A 21,261-nucleotide genomic window follows, 5' to 3' on the forward strand; every position below is an offset into this window, starting at 1 on the left:
CCCATAGGATGCATTTAGTTTGAGCCTTAAAACTGTCCAACAACATGTACGTTTTAACAATATAAAAAAAGGCAAAGTTTAGGAACATTCTGTCTGTGATTTCTAGAGACAGACAGCCTATATAGTGTTCTCTAAGCCACAACTGATTGTTGTTTAAACAGAAACATCAGGAGCTGGTAACAATTTCTCAGTGCGAATCGAAAATTCATGTTTAGTTCAGGTATTTTTCTTAATACAAAAGAAAATTGAAAAAAATAGGAACCCTCTTTTTAGATATTATTAGTCTGAAGGTGTTTTGCACATTACGATGTTCACAAAAGACATTTATTGGACAGTCCTCTTTTCAGCACCAAATGTGTGATGGATGTATAGAGACAATAAATGATTGGCAGGTGCCATCCTTACCAAGAAACCACAACACTGGCAGTTTATAAAGGAAACTTTCTTACACGAGCCATACAATGACAGATTCTCTGCTTTTCACTTTCATTTATCAATATTTAGTTTGTAAGCTTTGGTACTTTATGGGGACGGCAAGCGTGTGATTCGTAAAGAAAGTTTAGAACCTGACTTATGAGAATCCACCATGGTTCCACACACTATTAAAACGTAATCAAAACTAAAATGTATATGATCTTATCACAGCTAAGCCGCAGTTATTCCGACTGCTCTCAAATTAATATAATGTTTGACCATTACAGTTAAAGTGATGTCTTTTATTAGTTAGTTTGATTTTAATAAAGAAACTAAAGCAAACATAACCCACCAAATGTCGTTGTAGTTTTCAAGTGCTTACAGAATAGAATATTTAACATTTTGCCACTGTGCTACTTCCAGAGTAACACCAGTACAACAAGCTGATATTAACTGGTTACTTAGTCGGGGTGTCTGCTGTAGTCAGCCTGTCGTCAGATGCTTAGTAATAGAGTAGTTTTTAATATTTGCTGTCATGGCCGATAACCAATCAAACTAAGATTTATGTTTTTGGACTGTGGGAGGAAGCTGGATAACCAGGAGACAACCCTGGCATGTATGGGGATAACATGGAAGCTCCATGCACAAAGACCTCAGGCCCAGGATTCAAACGCAGGACCTTCATGCTGCAAGGCAACAGTACTACCAACTGCGCCGCTGTGCAGCCCCTATCTTATCAATTATATGTACTACCCTACCCCTTTGACACTGTGAAAAAATGACCACACCACTGATATTGCTTCTCTGCTTCAGTCTTGTGTGGCTTCACTATCCCGGTCACATAACCAAACAAACACCACATGACCAACCAAACACACGAACAATTTATCCTCTTTTCAACTCTGGTATGTCACCCATAATGTTGTGTGCATTTTAATATTTTGAGCAAAACTGTGCTCTTACCCTGCTAACTGAACCTTCACATTCTGCTCTTACTGGTGCAATGTGCAATCAATGAAGACCGGCTACCAGGCTGGTCCAATTTAGCCATGAAACCTCCCACACTAAAATGACAGGTGTTTCAGTTTCATTGTCCAACCCCTGTATTTCCTAACCAAGATTGTTGAAAAATGTAGGTGCCTTCTTTTAACCAGCAGACTGGCAGAGAGAAGCAACATGTGGAGGAGGGTCAACTCTGCGTTGTTTTATGCTCCATACAGTCAAAGAAAACTCCGGACACTCCGATGGTTCCTCCGGCGGTTTATTAAACGGAATCTGAATGAACGTTTTAACAGAAAATCTGTTGGGAAGTTGTAACCATGTGAACCCTTGGTGCACCTCGAGACTGATAAACAGCTGATGTTTACTTGGGTTTCCTAACTTTAGTCAAAATAGAAGAAATAACATTTTGAAGTGTTCTAACGTCTTCAGGGGCAATAACTGCATTAAAACAACCGAAGTTCCCTCGGGACTTGGATAACAGCTGTAAATGAAACCCTTTCATCATATAACTGCAGTTAGTGAATGATTTTGCTGATGATGGTGGGTTATTTCTTAGGTATTTGAAAATAGTGATGCCTTAAAGAAGCTGTCAGAGGTCATTTGAGCCCCTTTAGGGGCTCATGTGACCAATCTTCCAAAATCTAAAACTTCTTGGTACGTCCCGATAACAAATTTGATAAAATAGCCTGAAAGCATGACAAAAAATAGCTAGCTAAGTTTAACACTCCCAGTAAAATCTACTTTATGAATACTGGAAATCAAATCAAATCAAATAGCAAAATGTTAAAAACTGAACTTTGCTTATGTTGGATTATTTGGAAGGTTTGTGCAGGTTGTAATTTGGCAGGTGACAGTAGAAGCATTGGATGAAAGCAGCAGGGAATCACTCCTACTCCAATATTCCCTTCTTCACTTTAGATCATTGCCAGCAAAAGGTTTTATTCCAAAATTATGAGGCCAGTTTGAATAAATTAGAGACTTCTCAGCTCATGTCAGAGGACCACTAAAATAGCCAAATAAAATCAATTTTTGAGCTAATAATCAGATTTTTTCAAAGCTTGCTGGTACCTTTGCGGAATGTGCCTTTAACTATAGCAGTCTTTATGACTTGATGCCGATACTGTTTGTGGATGGCTGAAATTCCTGAGGTAACATATATAAAACAAGTGGGAAAATATTCAAAGGTGATTTGAGTGCAGCTTTAAGTCAACGTTCCATAAGAAGCATGAGTGCTGCACTGTAATGCACACATCTCGTTGAATCATACCATCTTGTGTTGAATTCATGAGATGGTTATTATGTATGAAAAGGGTCAGCTAAGCATGTGAGTGTGCTCACCCGAAGAGCTCTAGCAACACACAGAGAAATGAAGCTAAAAATGTTGTTCAGTGATTGACCTTCCACCTTCTGCCCTCACCTAATCCATGATCTCTCTTCTGTAAATGTAAAAGTATTTTTCACCCATCACTGGCAGAATTTTGTTTATGCGGTGACCATTTTGTGCTGAGGTGGTTTCCAATTGCTTCCAAACATTGTCCTTTGGCTTGTTGCCCATGTTGTTGTTGGAGAGATCCCTGGATAAGAATACAACAATGCCACCGAAACTGAGGAAAATCATGCCATAAAACTGCTTTTAACCTGAATTATGACTGACTGAGGTCAACAAGTCTGGAATAAATCTGACTAAAGTCTTAAGTATTAGGACTAAGAAGCATCAGATGATGTAATGAAACAATATAGAAACCTAGCTGTGTCACACGTTGGTTTGAGGTGTGTTTCTCAGTGGACTTTCTACACTTTGAGCAGAGTAAGGCTAACAATTTCTCCTGCTTGTTGATGTTAAGATTGTGTTTGTACCCTCTGGCTCCAGCCCAAATAATTATTCAAATCTTCATGTGCAGCTCTTAGCTTAAATATTAGTTTCTGTGAAAAAGAGAAGAAGAAGTCTATCCTTTTTCTGCATCATTAGACAGGACAGAAAACTCCACAAGAAGATCTGTTTCAGTTTATCTGCTCTTTTGTGTTTTTGCAGAAGTTTTAAAAAAGCTGTTAGTGGATTGAAAGGTGAGCTTCATACCATGATAGACCAAAGAGAATAAAAACAGTTAAACACCAACTCTGCCGGCCTTAATGAACTGTACACGGCTTAATTACGGCCAAATGTTGGTCTGGAGAGGGCTGCATTAGATTAGTTCAGATTAAATCTTAATGATCCCACTTGAGAATAAACACAGAAGCAAGTACTACTAGAATACCAAGCAAATAATAATTTACCAGCATTCATAAACAAACAAGACCGTGCATCAATAAACAAGAGAGTTTTAAGGGTGATGATTCAAACATCAACAAGGAGTAGAACCTTTTGACATTACAAATATCAGATGAAACTGCTTCTCTGAACTCCTCTCTGACTTGGTAAAGAGGTTTTAAAATTGATAAAGCTGGTTTATAATGACCCATAAAACTGGAAATGTTGCTCCTTTTCAGTCTAACTTTTCTTCATAAAACAAGTGAGGAAAGGAAACTAAATGAGGATGAGACACAGTTGTCACATTTGGATGAAGGATTTAACAACTAACTGAAGAAAAAGCAGCAAACAACCGGGATAAAAGAGTAAAACCAGGAAGCTCATTTCTCTCCAGGAGACGTATATGTGTTCTTTCTTCATATGATAGAGAAGACAGTGGATCACATGGTTACACTGCATAAAAACCTGTTTGGTTTAAGGGAAACTGTAGTAAATGTGTAAGTGGTCTTGTAAAAGGGGGTGTAGGACTAAAGAGTTGCTGAAACATTTGGTTGTATACAGTTATTAAACCCACTGGCCCTTCCCTGATGTTCCCACGTTTTACCTCGATAATGTCGGCGTTGGTCCGGCTCTCATGCGGCTCGTTGTACTCTGTGTACTTGAGCAGGACCTTGTCCATGTCAGTGCTGGCGTATTGAAACAGCTTGTTCGAGTGGTTGAAGATAATGAGAGCGATCTCACAGTCGCACAGGACACTCAGCTCGTACGCCTTCTTCATCAAACCAAATTTCCGTTTGGTGAACGTCACCTAGTGGATGGAAAAGGGAAGCGGGAATGAAAAAAAAAAGAAAATTAAATTAGCTCATATTTAGTACAAAGTTAAGGAAACTTTCTTGTTTATAGACGAAGATGTTAATTGCAGCAATTGTCTGTCAAAACCAACTGAATTAAACCAGACTTTCCATTTCTTTCTTGTTCTTTTTTAAGGCTCACTTGGCCTAAATGTTGGGTGACAACCACAAAATTCCACCTAAAACTCTTTGGTGCAGTTACAGAAAAACTGCCACTACAGCAAGAACTTAAACTGTTCTTAAACTTGCTCACTGTAACAAAGGACAATTAAATTTTCCGTAGCTCAGAGCCTTCTGGTTCAGCTTCTTGCTCTGGTTCAGCAGCAACTTACAGCACCCTTCATAGTAACTGTTTTTACCATGTCTGGGGACTGAGACGGTACTGGAAGAAAATTGATTTTGTCTGGGGAACCATCTTTGTGTTGATTTGGTCACATGTTCATAAATGCATTTCTTATCCTGTTGAAGACCTAATGATCAAAGTTTCAGGTTTCAGGAAGAAGCCACCAGATGCTTATTTTAAATAGTGCTTTCAAGGCTTTATAATTTCATGCACTCTGACAAGGTCCTAGGGGCTTTGGAGAAAATAAAATAAAACTGACCCACAGCATCAGACATGTGTCTTAACAAGTCAGCTTAAGGAGATTTTCCACATAATGACCCCAAGATAATGACCCCTTACTCTACAGGCTGGAAAAATAAACATGGGTCCTCATCCAGCCTGCTTTATTTAAAATAAAACCATTAATTATTGCACTGGATGTAGATATGGGCACCTTTAGGTGAGTCAGTTTTTACTAGAGACTTTGGCCTAAAAAGTCAGCCATTTACAGACTTGTAAGGCCCAATACACACATTTGCCCAACTTGTATGTCAGGTTCCTGTCAGAGTCTGTGTGTGTGCATGTGTATGTGCTGGTGTGTGTGTGTATGGTATACTTGTATTCATGGCTTCAGTGATTCTCAGTTGGTGCTGGAGGTTCTCAGGTGTGCTGGATGACAGATGCAACCTATCTGCTGATTGCATGGCGGAGTACTTAAGAAGGAGGCTGCCAGCACTTTGACGCCAGAGTGTTTGCCTTAGTGGTAACAAACTCAGCCTCTACTGATTTTTGCTTCGTTCATGTGCTTCTAGTAACAATTGTATTTGCTCCCTCGCAGGTTTTTACCTGAGGCTTTGTTTACCTTGCTGAGACCCGTCTTTATTCCAGAGGTTCTCTGAGCAATCTGGATAATCATCTACTGAGTATTGGATCTACCTTCTGCGCTGCTGCATCTCCGGTAACTCCACAGCTTCCTCACTCTCGTGACATCATTTCCCCTAACTCATAAAAATTCTCTGGAGAGGTGGGTAATTGTAGGGGATTTTTACTCCAAGGTGGATTAGTTTTCAACCGCTCTCCACGTTCCTTCCCGCATGATGATGTTAAAATTTCATACATCATTGGTACCAGCAAGGCTTTGCAATGGGCCGAGGCCCGTTTTTCAGTTTCCAGTAATTTCGGTTGTACCTTTGAAGAATTTATTTCAGAGATTAAGCAAACTTTTTCCCTTAAATTAGATAAGACAGGTATAGGTCGGCAGCTGCGGGCATTAAAGCAACGCAATAGACCCCTCACTGAGTTTTCGATAGAATTTCATACTTTGGCACCTGCTTCTGGATGGAACGGTAGTGCTTTAAAGTTTGCATTTTTTCACGCCCTAGACGAAGTTCTAAAAGATGAGTTAGCTCTGGCTGATGAACCTCCCACATTGGATGAAGTAATTTCCTTGGCCACAAGAGTGGATAACAGAATAAGAGAAGGAGAACCAGAGCAGAAAGATTTGTTTATAGACCACAGTTGCAGTATAATTTTTCACCCGTTGCTAAATCCCATCAACCTTTAGCTACCGGGTCAGAACCCATTCTGACAGGACACACCCGATTGACTCCGGAAGAGAGACAAAGACGCAGACAAGCCAAGCAGTGCTTTTACTGTGGTTCTCCTGACCATTTTGTAGCTGACTGTCTTGTTTGACCCAGGCAGCCAAAAGACAGGGTCCGCTAACCATGAAGGCGGACCATTCTTTAAATAGTAAAGCCCCTAGACTCAGCCTGCCAGCAACTATCATAGTTAATCAACAAGCTTTGACTATGTCCGCTTTGGTAGATTCCGGAAGTGAACAGAATTTAATTGAATCTGCATTAGTAAGCAAGGCCTGAATTGAAGTGGAACCACTTACTTCCCCACAATCTGTTTTAGCTCCTGATGGACAGGTTTTACAGCGAATTACTCATCAGACTAAGCCTCTTGACCTTTTGTTATCAGGAAACCATAGGGAGAAGATATCTTTTTTTCATATTTCCAGTATCACAGGGTGCCTTGGTTTTAGGTTACCCCTGGTTGCGAAAACATAATCCTCATCTAGATTGGTCTGAGGGTCGCATTGAATCCTGGTCCACTAGTTGCCACTCATCTTGCCTCCAGTCAGCGTTCGCTCCGCATTTTTCTGAACAGGGTAATGAGGAAGATGAGGTCATTAACTTAACTCATGTACCCTCAGAATATCATGATCTCAAGAGAGTCTTTGGTAAAAGCAAGGCTTTGTCCTTACCACCTCACAGGCGCTATCGACCTACTCCCGGTGCCCCCCTACCCTCTAACAGGCTATATAATATCTCTCATCCCGAACAAAGTACATGGAGAATTATATTAGTGAGTCTTTGTCTGCAGGAATAATTCGGCCATCTTCTTCACCTCTTGGGGCCGGATTTTTTTTCGTAGGGAAGAAGGATGGGTCGTTAAGACCCTGCATTGACTATAGGGGCCTAAATCAGATCACTGTCAAGAACAAGTACCCTCTTCCACTACTTTCCTCAGCTTTTGAGCCAGTTCATTGTGCTACAGTATTTTCCAAATTAGATCTGAGAAATGCTTACCATCTTGTTAGGATCCGCCAGGGGGATGAGTGGAAGATGGCCTTCAAGACTCCACTCGGTCACTTTGAATACTTGGTCATGCCTTTTGGTCTCTGCAATGCTCCTGCTGTTTTCCAGGCCCTTGTTAATGACGTGCTTAGAGATTTTCTGAACATTTTTGTTTTTGTGTATCTGGACGACATTTTGATTTATTCAAAGGACATTGAGGAGCATCGTCGCCATGTTCCTCAGGTACTTCAGCGTCTTCTGGAAAACCGTCTTTTTGTGAAAGGTGAAAAGTGAGTTCCACCAAACCTCTGTCACCTTTTTGGGCTACATTCTTGAGGGTGGACAGGTACGATCTGACCCTGAGAAGATTAAGGCAGTCCTGGAGTGGCCTGTACCAGACACCCGTAAAGCATTACAGAGGTTCCTAGGATTTGCAAACTTTTACAGACATTTCATAAATGATTACAGTCAGACAGCTGCACCCCTTACTGCCTTAACCTCTTCTAAAGTTCCATTTTCCTGGCCACCTGAGGCCAAAGAAGCGTTTCAGGCACTAAAAAGGAAGTTCTCTCAGGCTCCCATCTTAATTCGCCCTGACTCTTCGAAACTGTTTATTTTAGAGGTCGATGCCTCTGATATTGGGGTTGGAGCAGTGTTGTTGCAGAATTCTGAGGATGGGAGACTACATCCTTGTGCCTTCTTTTCACGTAGACTGAACAACGCAGAAATAAATTATGGATTATAGATAGAGAGTTATTAGCCATTAAATTAGCTCTCGAAGAGTGGTACCACTGGCTTGAGGGAGCTAAACATCCTGTTCAAGTCTTGACGGACCATTAAAAACTTGGCTTACATACAGTCAGCTAAGAGATTGCACCCACGTCAGTCCTGGTGGTCTTTGATTTTTCGCGTTTTGATCTATGCATTTCTTTCAGACCTGGACCTAAGAACACTAAACCAGATGCCCTTTCCAGACAGTTTACTGTTGATGACTCAGTAAAGGAGCCAGCTCCCATTCTACCGCCCAGCTGGACGTTTGGGGCACTCAGGTGGGAGATGGAAGACATTATCCTCAGAGCTCAACAACAGGAACCCAACCCTGGCACAGAACCACCCAATCGCACCTATGTCCCGCTTAATGTTTGTTCCAGACTCATTGATTGGTTGCACACAGCTAAGTTTTCTGCTCATCCCGGAGTCAGCAGAAACATAGCTCTCATACAGAGAAGGTTTTGGTGGCCTTAAGTTCATAAGGACGTTAAGGACTTTGTTCAGGCCTGTGCCATGTGTGCCAGAAAGAAAACCAGTAATCAACCACCCGCAGGTCTCCTCCAACCTCTTAGCATTCCTAGCCATCCCTGGTCGCATATTGCTATGGACTTTGTTACCGGTCTACCCCTATCTTCAGGTATGACTACCATTCTCAAAATTGTAAGACAGCTAAGCTTCTCACCAAACATTTTTCATTTGCATGGGATCCCACATGACATTCTGTCCAACCGAGGCCCGCAATTCATCTCTCAGGTCTGGAAGCAGTTCTGATTAACTTTGGGAGCTAAGGTTTCATTAACCTCCGGCTATCACCCTCAATCTAATGGACAAACAGAAAGACTCAACCAACAACTTGAATCCAATCTACGCTGTCTCACTTCTACTAACCCAACAGACTAGTGCTCATACCTACCATGGGTTGAATATGCATTAAATTCTCACGTTTCCTCTGCTACAGGATGTTCTCCCTTCGAAGAATCCCTTGGCTACCAGCCGCCTTTGGTTTCTGCTGATGAGACAGACATCATGGTTTCCTCAGTCCACCAACACATACGTTGCTGCAAATCCATCTGGAACTCCACCATCCAATGGACCGCAGAACAGAACAAGCGCTTCGCTGATCGAAGACGCCGGCCTGTCCCGGAATATCGGCCTGGCCAAAAGGTCTGGTTGTCAGCACGTGATGTACCACTTTCGCCTCGTTTCATCGGATCTTATGAGATTGAGGCGGTGATCAGTCCCTCTGCGGTTTGCCTCCGTCTACCTGCAAGTCTTCGCATACACCCTACTTTCCATGTGTCCCAGATAAAACCTTGGATCTCTAGTGCTTCTTGCCCACCGACCAAACCCCTGCCAAGCACCCTGAACTGTCAGGGCCACCCAGTCTACACGGTCCGATGGATCGTGGACTCCGATCGGCGGGGCCGGGGTTGGCAGGTCCTTGTCGACTGGGAGGGTTACGGTTTGGAGGAGCGCTCTTGGGTGCCCCGGTCATTCATCTGTGATCAAACTCTCATCGACCACTACCGTGCTTCCTTGCCTTCCACTTCTTCTGGGTCGCCAAGCGGCGGCCATTGAGGGGGGAAAGATGTCTGTGTGTGTGTGTGTGTGTGTGTATGGTGTACTTGTATTCATTGTCTCGGTGTTTCTCAGTTCTTGTGGATTTGTTTCCCAACCGTTGGTACTTTTCGGACACGGACCAAGCTGGCGGCTTCCCGCTTCCTTCAACTCCAGGACCAAGGCATAAGCGTACCCTGTTCCACCCTCCATCGCAAGCATCAGCACCTGTGCTTCATCTGGTTTGCACCAAACCAGCAGCTGAGAAGACAACTGAGCAACCTCACTTCGCAAGCTAAGACTCTGAATCTCTCTACCCCTGGTGGTTCAAGCAACAGCAATTTAGTAAGCCATTTCTCAGATCTCTTTAATAAGTTGCTATATATTGTCTATTTATTCACCAGTCCCTTCTCCTTTCTTCCTGAACAGTTGGTGTTTCCAGTTCTCGTCCCTGATTACTTTGCTGACAATAAAAACACATTAAACTTTACTTCTGAGTGTTTTCTGTATGTGGGTGAGAACTGTGTTGAAAATGACAGTTCCCTTGTCTTTCCCATTTTGAGAAGTGTGGAACACGGTATTTATACCCCACGAATACATAACATTATGGATTACTAATTAAAGGCTCTGAAACACTCTAATCAAAAAGTAAATATATATATATATATTTATATTTCATTTTATAGAACTGTTATGAGTGTCTAATGTGATTTAGTAAAAGAAAACGTATTATTTTTTAACATATAATTATTTTCCCTTCTAAATAAATTAAATAAAAGCAAACTAAAGGTTAGATTTTTCAAAAATTATACACCTGCAGTAAGTGACAAATATATTTTTGGGTTTTTACACAGCTTAATGACAGATGGCAATAAGTGTGGAGGCACCTGCCTGAAGTTATTTGTAAATAAAGAAATAACTTTTTTTGCCTTGGCTGCAATAAGATTGTTTGAGGCAAATTCACAACAATAGTGTACAAAGGATTGAAACAAAATGTGTAGACCAATATTTTGAAGGATCTAAGTGAGACATCTTAAGCTCTTTGTATTTGGTATTCGGGTTGTATTGGTCTATTCTTTCAGTAAAAGCAAAACTGTTTTAGTAAATAATAATAAAGAAGGACAAAACCAGTACAATCACATCAGATTATCATAAATGTTGAAATTCAAAGAGAAGATCAATCTAAAGCACTTTTCAGCCTCATCAATGTGAGACATGACATGCAGTAGTAGTTTTCAAAGGTCTGACCTCACAGTGTCTCCCTTGTTTTGGTCAAAATGAAAAAAGAAAAAAAAATCATATTTTATCCAAAACGCTGAGTTATTACTCCGAGATTCATCTTCATTTTATCTTAAACCAGAGCTATTCAAAGAAGCTCATCTTCGCTAAAACAAAAATCAAGACTCCAATCAGTGTTTTATCACTATGCATGCACACAGTGTTGGAAACATACTAGATTGAGACATTTAATTAAGGGGAAAAGAGAGGCGTGTGCACAGTTTCTACTTGCATGCACAGTGCCTTTCTCTTCCGTCACTTTCACCCTCCCTGTCATTTTCACACTCTGTTATGCTCTTTTCCATGCTCTCTGTCTATGTCACACATGCTCTCATGCCTTCTTTTCCACACTCTCCTTCTGTCACACGTTATTCCTCTCTTTCAAGCAGACACACACACACACACACACACCCACACACACACACACACAAGTTCTCTTCTACAAGCCCCCTCAGTTGTGAACATGCCGAACAGAACTGGAAGTGTAGCTGAAGCACAGGGTCCCTTGTTGTCTGCTGATTGGCTTTGGAAGTGCTTCTCTGCTTTAACCAACTGGTATTTACAATCCAGGGAGATTTGGCTTTGTTTGGTTTAAACACGCAGGATTGCACAAAAACAAACACACACACAGGGAAAAAAGATTAGCAGGAGGAAAAAAGGATTCAGGTACGGCTACAATTTCTGCCATTTGATGTGCGGAAAATCAGAGCAAACTTAAATCTGTGCGCAGATGGTATAAAACAGGACAGGGAAGTTTTCAAAGATGCTGCGTGTTAGGGCCACACCCACAGGTGGCATAATATTTTCCATCAGACATAAAAGCCAAAAACAAGCTGTGACGTCTCTGTTTGAGGTTGTGACCTTAAAACAAGTTGCTGGACTTGTCTGAAAGTTATGTTGGAACCCAAAACCTTTTTCTCTTAAGACCAGATTTACCATAAATTGATAGTTTTTGAACTAGGAAATTTATTGGCCTGTGGACATTCAGATTCTCTGAAAATAACAATAAGTGTATGATTTGTTTCTAATTCTTTAAGAATCTGGCCATCTAATGGCGAGGGAGCAACACATAAAAATGCCTGTTGTTTCATTTCGTTTCGTCACTTACAATTCACACAATCAGGTCGGATCAGTTTAAACAAGGAAATAAGGGCCATAAATATTAGCTTTGTTAGTCAGAAGATGATAAAGTAACTGCTAGATAACCATTACCTAAAGAACTAGTTAGCAATTTTTCAGAGCTTTATCTTTAGGAGATGCTGGGGTTATAGTAAATGATTTGGCTGTCTCCTTCTGAACATTCTGGGATAAAAATATCATTATAAGGTCACTTATAACTTACTTCATGGTTAAATGGCCGTTACTTACCGATAAACAGGTGAACCATTTGGGGCTTAATCTGTAAGAAATACTTTGGGAATTGAATATTCTGGGTTAAGAACCTAAAGTATTAGTAAATGCTTGGTTCATAGTTACATAATAATTACTTACTGATAAACAAGTGAACAGCAAGCATAACACATGATGTTTCTCTGTGTGTTTCTGTAACAGCTGTAACACTGAATTAAACAGCTGTAAAATAATTATCATTATGATGTTTGCCGTTGCTGAGCTTCACTGATACACTCCAACACCAGCTGAGGTCCTTTCGTCTATAGCACCACAGTTATGACACTTCCAACACATGAAAGCAGTAATGGTGACATCAGGTTGCCTGCGCTGACTGGGGTGCATGTTGCTCTCCTGGATGAATAGTTCTCTGCTGAAACTCTAACTGAAATGATTGAACATGAAAAGACAGAGAAGAAAAGAGAAGTGTAAATAAGATACGATAAAGACATTGAGGATGAGAACAAGTGAAGAAGCCATGTGAGACCTTCAATCTCTCCATCTCCCTCCCCCTGTGATCAGTCCATCCCTCCAGTCTCGTGCTCCTTTCTGCCTCAGCACCTAACACGTTGAAGCTGCTTGTCTCTTTTGCTCCCCTTATTTCCTCGCCCTCGTTTTCTCTTCCTCTCCTCTGTCAGTATTTTCCACATCCTCTGCCACCCCCCCCCCCCCTCCCCCCCCACCCCTTTTCGTGTTAGCTCACTCATTGCTTCCTGCTGCCACAAATCAAATTATATCGGGGTCGTATCCACGGGCAACCGACTCCCTCCTCCCTTCTGCCCCACTCATTTCCCACCTCATCACACATTGCTACCATCATCTTACCTCCCTCGCCCCCTACTGTGTCATCTTTATCTTTCTACCCATCTACATATGCCCCCCCACCCGTTCCTCTTCCTTTCTCTCTCTTTCTCACACAGAGGGAGCAGATAAATTATGTGGCGATACTGGAAACGGAGGAAATTACGGCTCTGCAGGATGACAAGAATGGCTGGTGATGAAGAGACAATTCGCCACAAACAACAACTGCTCCCCTAACAAATTATAAGGTCACCCACCAGCATGGAAAACAAACAAAATTAGTCATAACATCCCAGAAAAGGCCCTGTTTCTCTGTTTGCTTCTTCTCATAGAAGAAAGTGGGAGGAAGAGTAGAGACTTTGGGCCTGATGTTCACCACAGCTGGAGGTAATTGACATTAAGAGCAGGCTAGCAAGGTAACCAATAGCAACTAAAGAATAAGACATCAATAGTGAGAAAAGAAAATAGAGAAAGGGAGTGAGAGGTTTGATTTGAGAGTGTGCATATGTTGGCGCTTGTGTGTCTTGGCGAGGTTTGTGGCTGTGTGGCAGATGGATCAGGAAACCACCTCTGACAACCGCAGCCTCTTCTTGCTCCTTCCTGCAGCCAAAACCCCTTTATTGTTTGCTTGCTCGCAGTTGAGATGATCTGGTCTGAACAGTTTAAATAAGGTGATGAGTTTGACCAAAGCCGGGTTTGTTAGTCAAATCAGTTATCGACCTTTTCCCAGTAACTCGATTAAAGTCCTAATAAATCACTTTAAGTTATTTTAGATTATCATTTAAGATTGTCTTTAAATTACATCCTGAATGCACAGTAGCTTGTAGTATTCATATGCTTTGAACTTTTGATTTATCTACAGTACAGACCAAAAGTTTGGACACACCTTCTCATTCAAAGAGTTGTCTTTATTTTCATAACTATGAATATTGTAGCTTCACACTGAAGACATCAAAACTATGAATTAACACATGTGGAATTATATACTGAACAAAAAAGTGTGAAACAACTGAAAATATGTCTTATATTCTAGGTTCTTCAAAGAAACCATCTTTTCCTTTGATTACTGCTCCGCACACTCTTGGCATTCTGTTGATGAGCTTCAAGAGGTAGTCACCTGAAATGGTTTTCCAAGTCTTGAAGGAGTTCCCAGAGATGCTTAGCACTTGTTGGCCCTTTTGCCTTCACTCTGCGGTCCAGCTCACCCAAACCATCTCGATTGGGTTCAGGTCCAGTGACTGTGGAGGCCAGGTCATCTGGCGCAGCATCCCATCACTCTCCTTCTTGGTCAAATAGCCCTTACACAACCTGGAGGTGTGTTTGGGGTCATTGTCCTGTTGAAAAATAAATGATGGTCCAACTAAACCCAAACCGGATAGAATAGCATGCCGCTGCAAGATGCTGTGGTAGCCATGCTGGTTCAGTATGCCTTCAATTTTGAATAAATCCCCAACATTGTCACCAGCAAAGCACCCCACACCATCACACCTCCTCCTCCATGCTTCACGGTGGGAACCAGGCATGTAGAGTCCATCCGTTCACCTCTTCTGCGTCGCACAAAGACACGGTGGTTGGAACCAAAGATCTCTAACTTGGACTCATCAGACCAAAGCACAGATTTCCACTGGTCTAATGTCCATTCCTTGTGTTCTTTAGCCTAAACAAGTCTCTTCTGCTTGTTGCCTGTCCTCAGGAGTGGTTTCCTAGCAGCTATTTTACCATGAAGGCCTGATTCACACAGTCTCCTCTTAAAAGTTGTTCTAGAGATGTGTCTGCTGCTAGAACTCTGTGTGGCATTGACCTGTTCTCTAATCTGAGCTGCTGTTAACCTGCGATTTCTGAGGCTGGTGACTTGGATGAACTTATCGTCCGCAGCAGAGGTGACTCTTGGTCTTCCTCTCCTGGGGCGGTCCTCATGTGAGCCAGTTTCTTTGTAGCGCTTGATGGTTTTTGCAACTGCACTTGGGGACACTTTCAAAGTTTTCCCAATTGTTCGGACTGACTGACCATTTCTTAAAGTAAGGACGGCCACTCAGTTTTCTTTACTTAGCTGCTTTCTTCTTACCATAATACAAATTCTAACAGTCTATTCAGTAGGACTATCAGCTGTGTACTGTATCCACCTCCTGCACAACACAACTGATGGTCCCAACCCCATTTATAAGGCTTGAAATCTCACTTATTAAACCTGAGAGGGCACACCTGTGAAGTGAAAACCATTTCAGGTCACTACCTCTTGAAGCTCATCAACAGAATGCCAAGAGTGTGCATAGCAGTTATCAAATCAAAAGGTGGCTACTTTGAAGAACCTAGAATATAAGACATATTTTCAGTTGTTTCACACTTTTTTGTTCAGTATATAATTCCACATGTGTTAATTCATAGTTTTGATGCCTTCAGTTTTAAGCTACAATATTCATAGTCATGAAAATAAAGACAACTCTTTGAATGAGAAGGTGTGTCCAAACTTTTGGTCTGTATTGTATATTGAAAAAACTTTAATTTTATTTGATAGACAACATAAATATGCATAAGCGGAAGTGAAAGGAAGAAAAGGAGTTTCTAAGTCATTTGAAACAAAAAGCTGAAAACCACGAAGTGTGTTTGTATTCGACCCTCTTGAATCAATACTTTGTAGACCCACCTTTACTGAAATTCCAGCTGCCAAATTCCAGTTTCTTACTCCTTCCACTCATAAGGAGTAAGAACACATTTGCCTGATGCAGGACACATGTTGGAGTAGTTTTTTCAGGCACTTAAGCTCCTAAATTAAAATTCACAGTCTTGTTTAGCAGCTAGAAAGGTTAGATGATTACATAAACTTATCTTATTGTGTCATCTTATTCAGAACAAGCACACATTGCAGTCTGCAACATTTTCAACCAACTTAATAAGTAGAATACATGGTAACCTTTGGACATACAGCCTATTATAGTTGTCATATTACAACAAATAAGCATCTCTTATCCTTGAATTACCTACACATGATTACCATAAGGTCTGCAGGTTTGCAACCCCATCCTAATTGGTTCTGTTCTAGGGAGATTGCTTTGGTTGTTACTGAAACGATCTCACTATATTTGTGTATACAACCACACGTTATTAGGTTGCTGCCAGAGCTAATCGATCACATTTTTCTGGAATTAAGACACATTCTAATTTACTCTGTATATCTGTCCCAATTTATCCAAAAGATCATCATCTTTTTTCATGTTAATTTTCACATTTCGAACAGAGATTTAACATACATCTTGGCATCCTTTATCAGCTCAACAAAAAAATATGGTTGCCGATTCCAGATTTTATTATTTGTACTTTTGTGTCATAATTGAAATAAAATCTTTTCATCAGAAAGTAGATAAATGTGAAAAATAATGTGAAAAGTAAATGTATAAGAAAATCCATCAGGGGATTTGAACGTCACCAGTTCTGTTCTCTCTTATGTCTTTGTCATAATAAGAAACGTGGTATTTGAGATGCTGTCATGTTTCCAGCTGGGGCCCACACTCTGAATGCTGTTTATTTTGTGGAGCTTATGGCAGCATCTCCGAATCAACATGTAGGAGGGTGACGGGCTGCATGTTCTCCAAAAAATTCATTTGATTTCCTTTCAGAAGCTGCACTGTTCTTTAGATGAAGCAACACAGAGACGGGGGATAAAAATACCCTTTTCTTTAGCAGCTTTACACTATGTTTTACTTCACAAACTAAATGTCAACGACAGAAACAAAATCTCCTTCTACTGTTTAGGTCACTGCGGGTGAAAAGCATCAGATAAACAGAAAAAAGCTGTGAAATGGAAGTCTGGTTTTGGCTCAGTTCAGGCTCATTTTGTGCTGTTTATTGCCAGAGAAGGCACGAAATTACTGAAAAACCATCACTATGTGACACAAATGCAAACTTCATTAGCCGGTCCCTGCCTAAAGTAGAAACAAAGCCCCAACACCCACTCCTTCATAGGAAATTGTGTGCGGATGATAAACAAGACCCTGCAGGAGCTCTTATCATTTCTGTGTAGAAATATTACCAAGTAGCCATGATTTCCCAAACCTTGCATTGACTTTCCGTCTAAATGTTCTTTAAACACCCTCTCTGTCTCCATCTTCTCTTTCCATTTGTTATTCATTCTCTTCCCCTCTCTCTCTGGTTTTGAAGGTGGGCACGTCAAATCCATTACTCAATCTGCTCAATGGAGCGAAGCCCATTTACCAGTTGACTCATTTTGGATGGATCATTTACCCTTTCGTCTTCTCTGACAATGCCACTGATGTAACGAGGCACTGGGGCAATTTTATGCTTTTTGATGATTTTGTTTCTGGTTTTTTTTTGTTTTTTTTGAGGGTACAAGAGGGGGTGAAGAGGTTTGGGGTGTCCTATGCAACTGTTGACAAAGGTGTATTTTAGAAGTTCTACAAGACATTTCTGCAGAGTCATATGAGCCATTGTGCAAAACAATGTCATTTCACTGTACTGTGCTCAGAGTTCAGTGGCAGACCAGTTCACTGGCTGTGATGTTACAGTCTAGTCTAAAAAGCTGAGGTTCAAAGGAGGTAATGTGATCTGCTCTGTGTTAGATTTATCTGAAAGTGATCCGCTGGTTACTGGATGCAGCCAATCAATGTGAACAGAAAACAATTTCCAGTCACCGGCTTCTGGATTACAACATCTACTTTGTGGACGTTTAGTGTTTTTATGTCACGTGCTGGGTAGGGTTCCTAAGTTGTCTTACAAAATATGGAAAGTAACTAGACCATTTTTTCCAGGATAAGTATGGATAAAGGAAATACAAGAATGGGAAAACATCATTTTCTGTTTTTTGTCTATCAATTAAATATCCTAATTTTCTAAAATTTGTTACTCCACCAAGGTTGTTTTACACTCATTGCCTCAAGAATGTACTTACAGTTAAGCCCCAGATTATGCATTTACCCAGCAGATTTAGATTTAATCTTTCAATTTTAACAACATATTTCTCCTGAATGGAAGTAATGTTAGTGCTTTGTAGTGACCCAAGAAGAGTTTCAACTTAAATCAGATATTCAGTCTATAGAGGGGGCTAAACATTAGGGTGTCCAGCTCTCCAGCTGCACTGTCCCTTGAAGTTTTCCACATTCTGTCTCATTATGACCATGAAATTCAGTGTATTTTACTAGGATTTCATGTGATACAAAAACATAAGAGTAGTGCATAATTGTGACATAAGGAAAATGATAGCAGGTTTTAAACTTTTTTTAATTTTTTATTAAACTTGTAAATGTTGCTGTATTATTTCTAGTCAGTCCCACTTAGTCAATTTTTATAGAAGCACCTTTCAGAGGTTTCTGGGGTACGTCTCTACCAGATTAAATTTGTCTTTGCAAAATAGCTCACCTAAGTCAGACTGAATGGCAAGTAAATCAGATCAAATCTTTCCACGTATTCTAAATTGGATTTATGACCATATTTTCACTGGGCCATTCTATCAATCTGATCTAAACCTTTCCATTGTAAATCTGGCAGTCCTTTTAGGATCATTATCCTGCTATACCTGTATTGATCTGTATATGGCTTCATCAATCTTCTGATCAGCTTTCTTATCACTGCTGAAGAAAAGCATCCTTGCAGCATAATGTTGCCACCGCCGTACATTTCACTGTGGGGATATAATGTTTATTGGGATGTATAGTGTTAGTTTTCCCCACATTTAGCATTTAAGCCACATATTTACTGTGTCCCCTACATGCCTTGTAGCAAACTTTAAATTAAACTTTTTATGCCTTTCTTTACTAAATGTTTTTCTTCTTGCCACAAATAACAGTTCTCGTCTCAACAGATTAAATTGAAATTAAATTGTACATCAATTGGCTCTCTACTAATGAGGTGACTTCTGGAAGCCGTTGGTTTCCGTGTACTTTATTTAGGGGCATCATAATAAATGAGGTTAAATAAAATGTCCTTTCACTTTACAATTGTGCACTACTTTGTGTTGTTCATACATATAAAATCCCAATAACTTACAGTTGTTTTGTTTGTATAACAAAAAGAGATAAATGTAAAAGGTGTGAATAATTTAAAAATGCAGCTTATGTCTTAATTTAGGAATGGTTTTAAACTTTTTAAAATTATAAATAGTGTAAAAGGAAAATAAAAAATAACTGCAATTACATTAAGCACATTTTCTTAAAGAAAGACAGTAACTATCAGTTGTGTGTATTTTGCAGAAGTAAACAGTACATGCATCCATCTGGGAGATGCCTTGTCTCCGACAGAGCTTGATTATTTTTCTGTTATAAACACCCATAAGGATCATTCTGGTGTTAACAGTTTCTCCAGCACACATACTGGAGGAGTGCAGGATTACAAGACTGAAAGATAAATTACATTACACCCCCTTCCTGACAGCATCAGCTTGTGATATTAAGTAGCAGCCAGTTTGGTTGGAATTTGGTGCATATTCCTTTTAAGACTGGCTCATTTCACCAGCACTGACCTGTCTGTTGCGCTCGTCTGTGATCCTTTGAATCTGGATCTTTTTCCTCCCCATGGTTCTGGTGTTGCAGTGGGAGGAGCAGGGAAGATATGAATATGTGTGAGGTCACAGATGGCTGTAGATGTATTTCCTCCTTTTTGGATGTTTACTTGTTTTCACTTTGACCTCTTTGTGAACCCTGACTGTGTCTAAAGCACCTGAACAGAAAGGCTTTTAGTTCAGACTGAAAAAAGAAAAACATTAAAAAAAAAGGGACAAGGAGGAGAGGAAAATGGGGTTCTATGCGTCCAGCACCGTCCTCAGATCAGATCATGGTCCCGTTTCTGCGGGAGGTCATGAACACTCCACTGGGATCTTCTGCCCTCCCCTTCACCTCAGCTGGGCAGCTCCTGGAAAACAACGTAAAGACATTTATCAGATGGAGAGAGGGAGACTCAAAAGGGCAGAAAGAGACTGTGCTTGTATACTGTGACCCAGTTCGGCCACTATGAGCACTCACTTTGCCTAAATGCAACATATAATAAATGACGCAACAACACATTTGAGACAACATCAGATCAGAGGAAGATTTGGTTGAATTGGAGGGTAGATTGGGATGGGTGTGTTATGGTGCTTCATGTAGAGCACGAGGCCCTCGGGGGTCTGTGGCTGTGCTGTGTCAGCTTCATTAGAGGCATCACCGCCACATCACTGATCTGCTGGTCGCCCACGGCTACCGGCTGCGCAGCCTGGGACGCCTGACACGCCAAATGTGATTCCCCGATAAGAGACACAACAACAGAGTCTGTGGAAGCTGCACATTTCCTGTTTTCACAATGCTTATAATTTCTCTATAGGAAACTGTGTTTAACATATTCTGCACCAGGATGGCAGCAAATCTTGCATGGGTGGAAGTTATGCCCCTCTCAGATACATCAGGTTGATTTTTCAGAATCTCAGGACAGAGAAATGATAAGTCAGCAAAGACAGATGAGTGGGCACAATTCCAGCCATGCCATCAACGATTCATAAATAAGCTCACCAATGAAACAGCCCAATGCCTTATTAACTGACCTAATTCCAACATGAAAACCAGCAAAGAAAATTGTTTAATCCATCCAACTGTCTAAATAACCATGAAACAACTGTGTTCTGAGATGCACCATGGTGCTGGATCAAAAACAGAGAACATTATAAATTCTAATTTTCAAAAGCAAAACAGCAAAAAAGCCAAAAATGTTTATGAGAAATCTTGAATGAATAAGACAGCGGAGATCGACAACAGAGTGAACAGAGGCATGTACTGTTTTAGGCCCTGTTACTACTATTTGTAGTTTAGATTTAAATATAGCAATCTATATATGCATACAGACTGCGCACACACACACACACAGACACACGCGTAGCCAAGCAGCAGCATGGTACAGCTGAAGCCTCTGGAAAGCAGCGAGCACAGACACAACAGCAGCTCCTCAGCGTTGTTTGCACTGCCTCTACCTTGGGGAGCTGCAGCAGGAGAACGCCCTCTATTTACATCCATTCTCCTAAAACAAAGAACACGAAACTGTCTGTCATGAGACTGAAGTTCCTTTTGT

At 40.8% G+C, this 21,261-nt stretch overlaps 1 protein-coding gene across 17 annotated transcripts in view; it reads right to left on the reverse strand.

Annotated features, from left to right (window-relative positions):
• Positions 1-21,261, reverse strand: part of mef2d (myocyte enhancer factor 2d) — a 139,515-nt gene that overhangs the window by 63,191 nt on the left and 55,063 nt on the right. For all 17 annotated transcript variants that reach the window (XM_047360458.1, XM_047360459.1, XM_047360454.1 and 14 more), the window contains 2 exons: positions 19,688-20,076; positions 4,269-4,472 (listed from right to left, as the gene is read on the reverse strand). In XM_047360458.1, the coding sequence (XP_047216414.1) occupies positions 4,269-4,472; positions 19,688-19,741 (258 nt within the window). In that variant the 5' untranslated portion in view covers positions 19,742-20,076. The remainder of the gene's footprint in view (positions 1-4,268; positions 4,473-19,687; positions 20,077-21,261) is intronic.

Source organism: Girardinichthys multiradiatus, chromosome 3, assembly GCF_021462225.1.
Source record: "Girardinichthys multiradiatus isolate DD_20200921_A chromosome 3, DD_fGirMul_XY1, whole genome shotgun sequence".
Lineage (NCBI taxonomy): Eukaryota > Metazoa > Chordata > Actinopteri > Cyprinodontiformes > Goodeidae > Girardinichthys > Girardinichthys multiradiatus.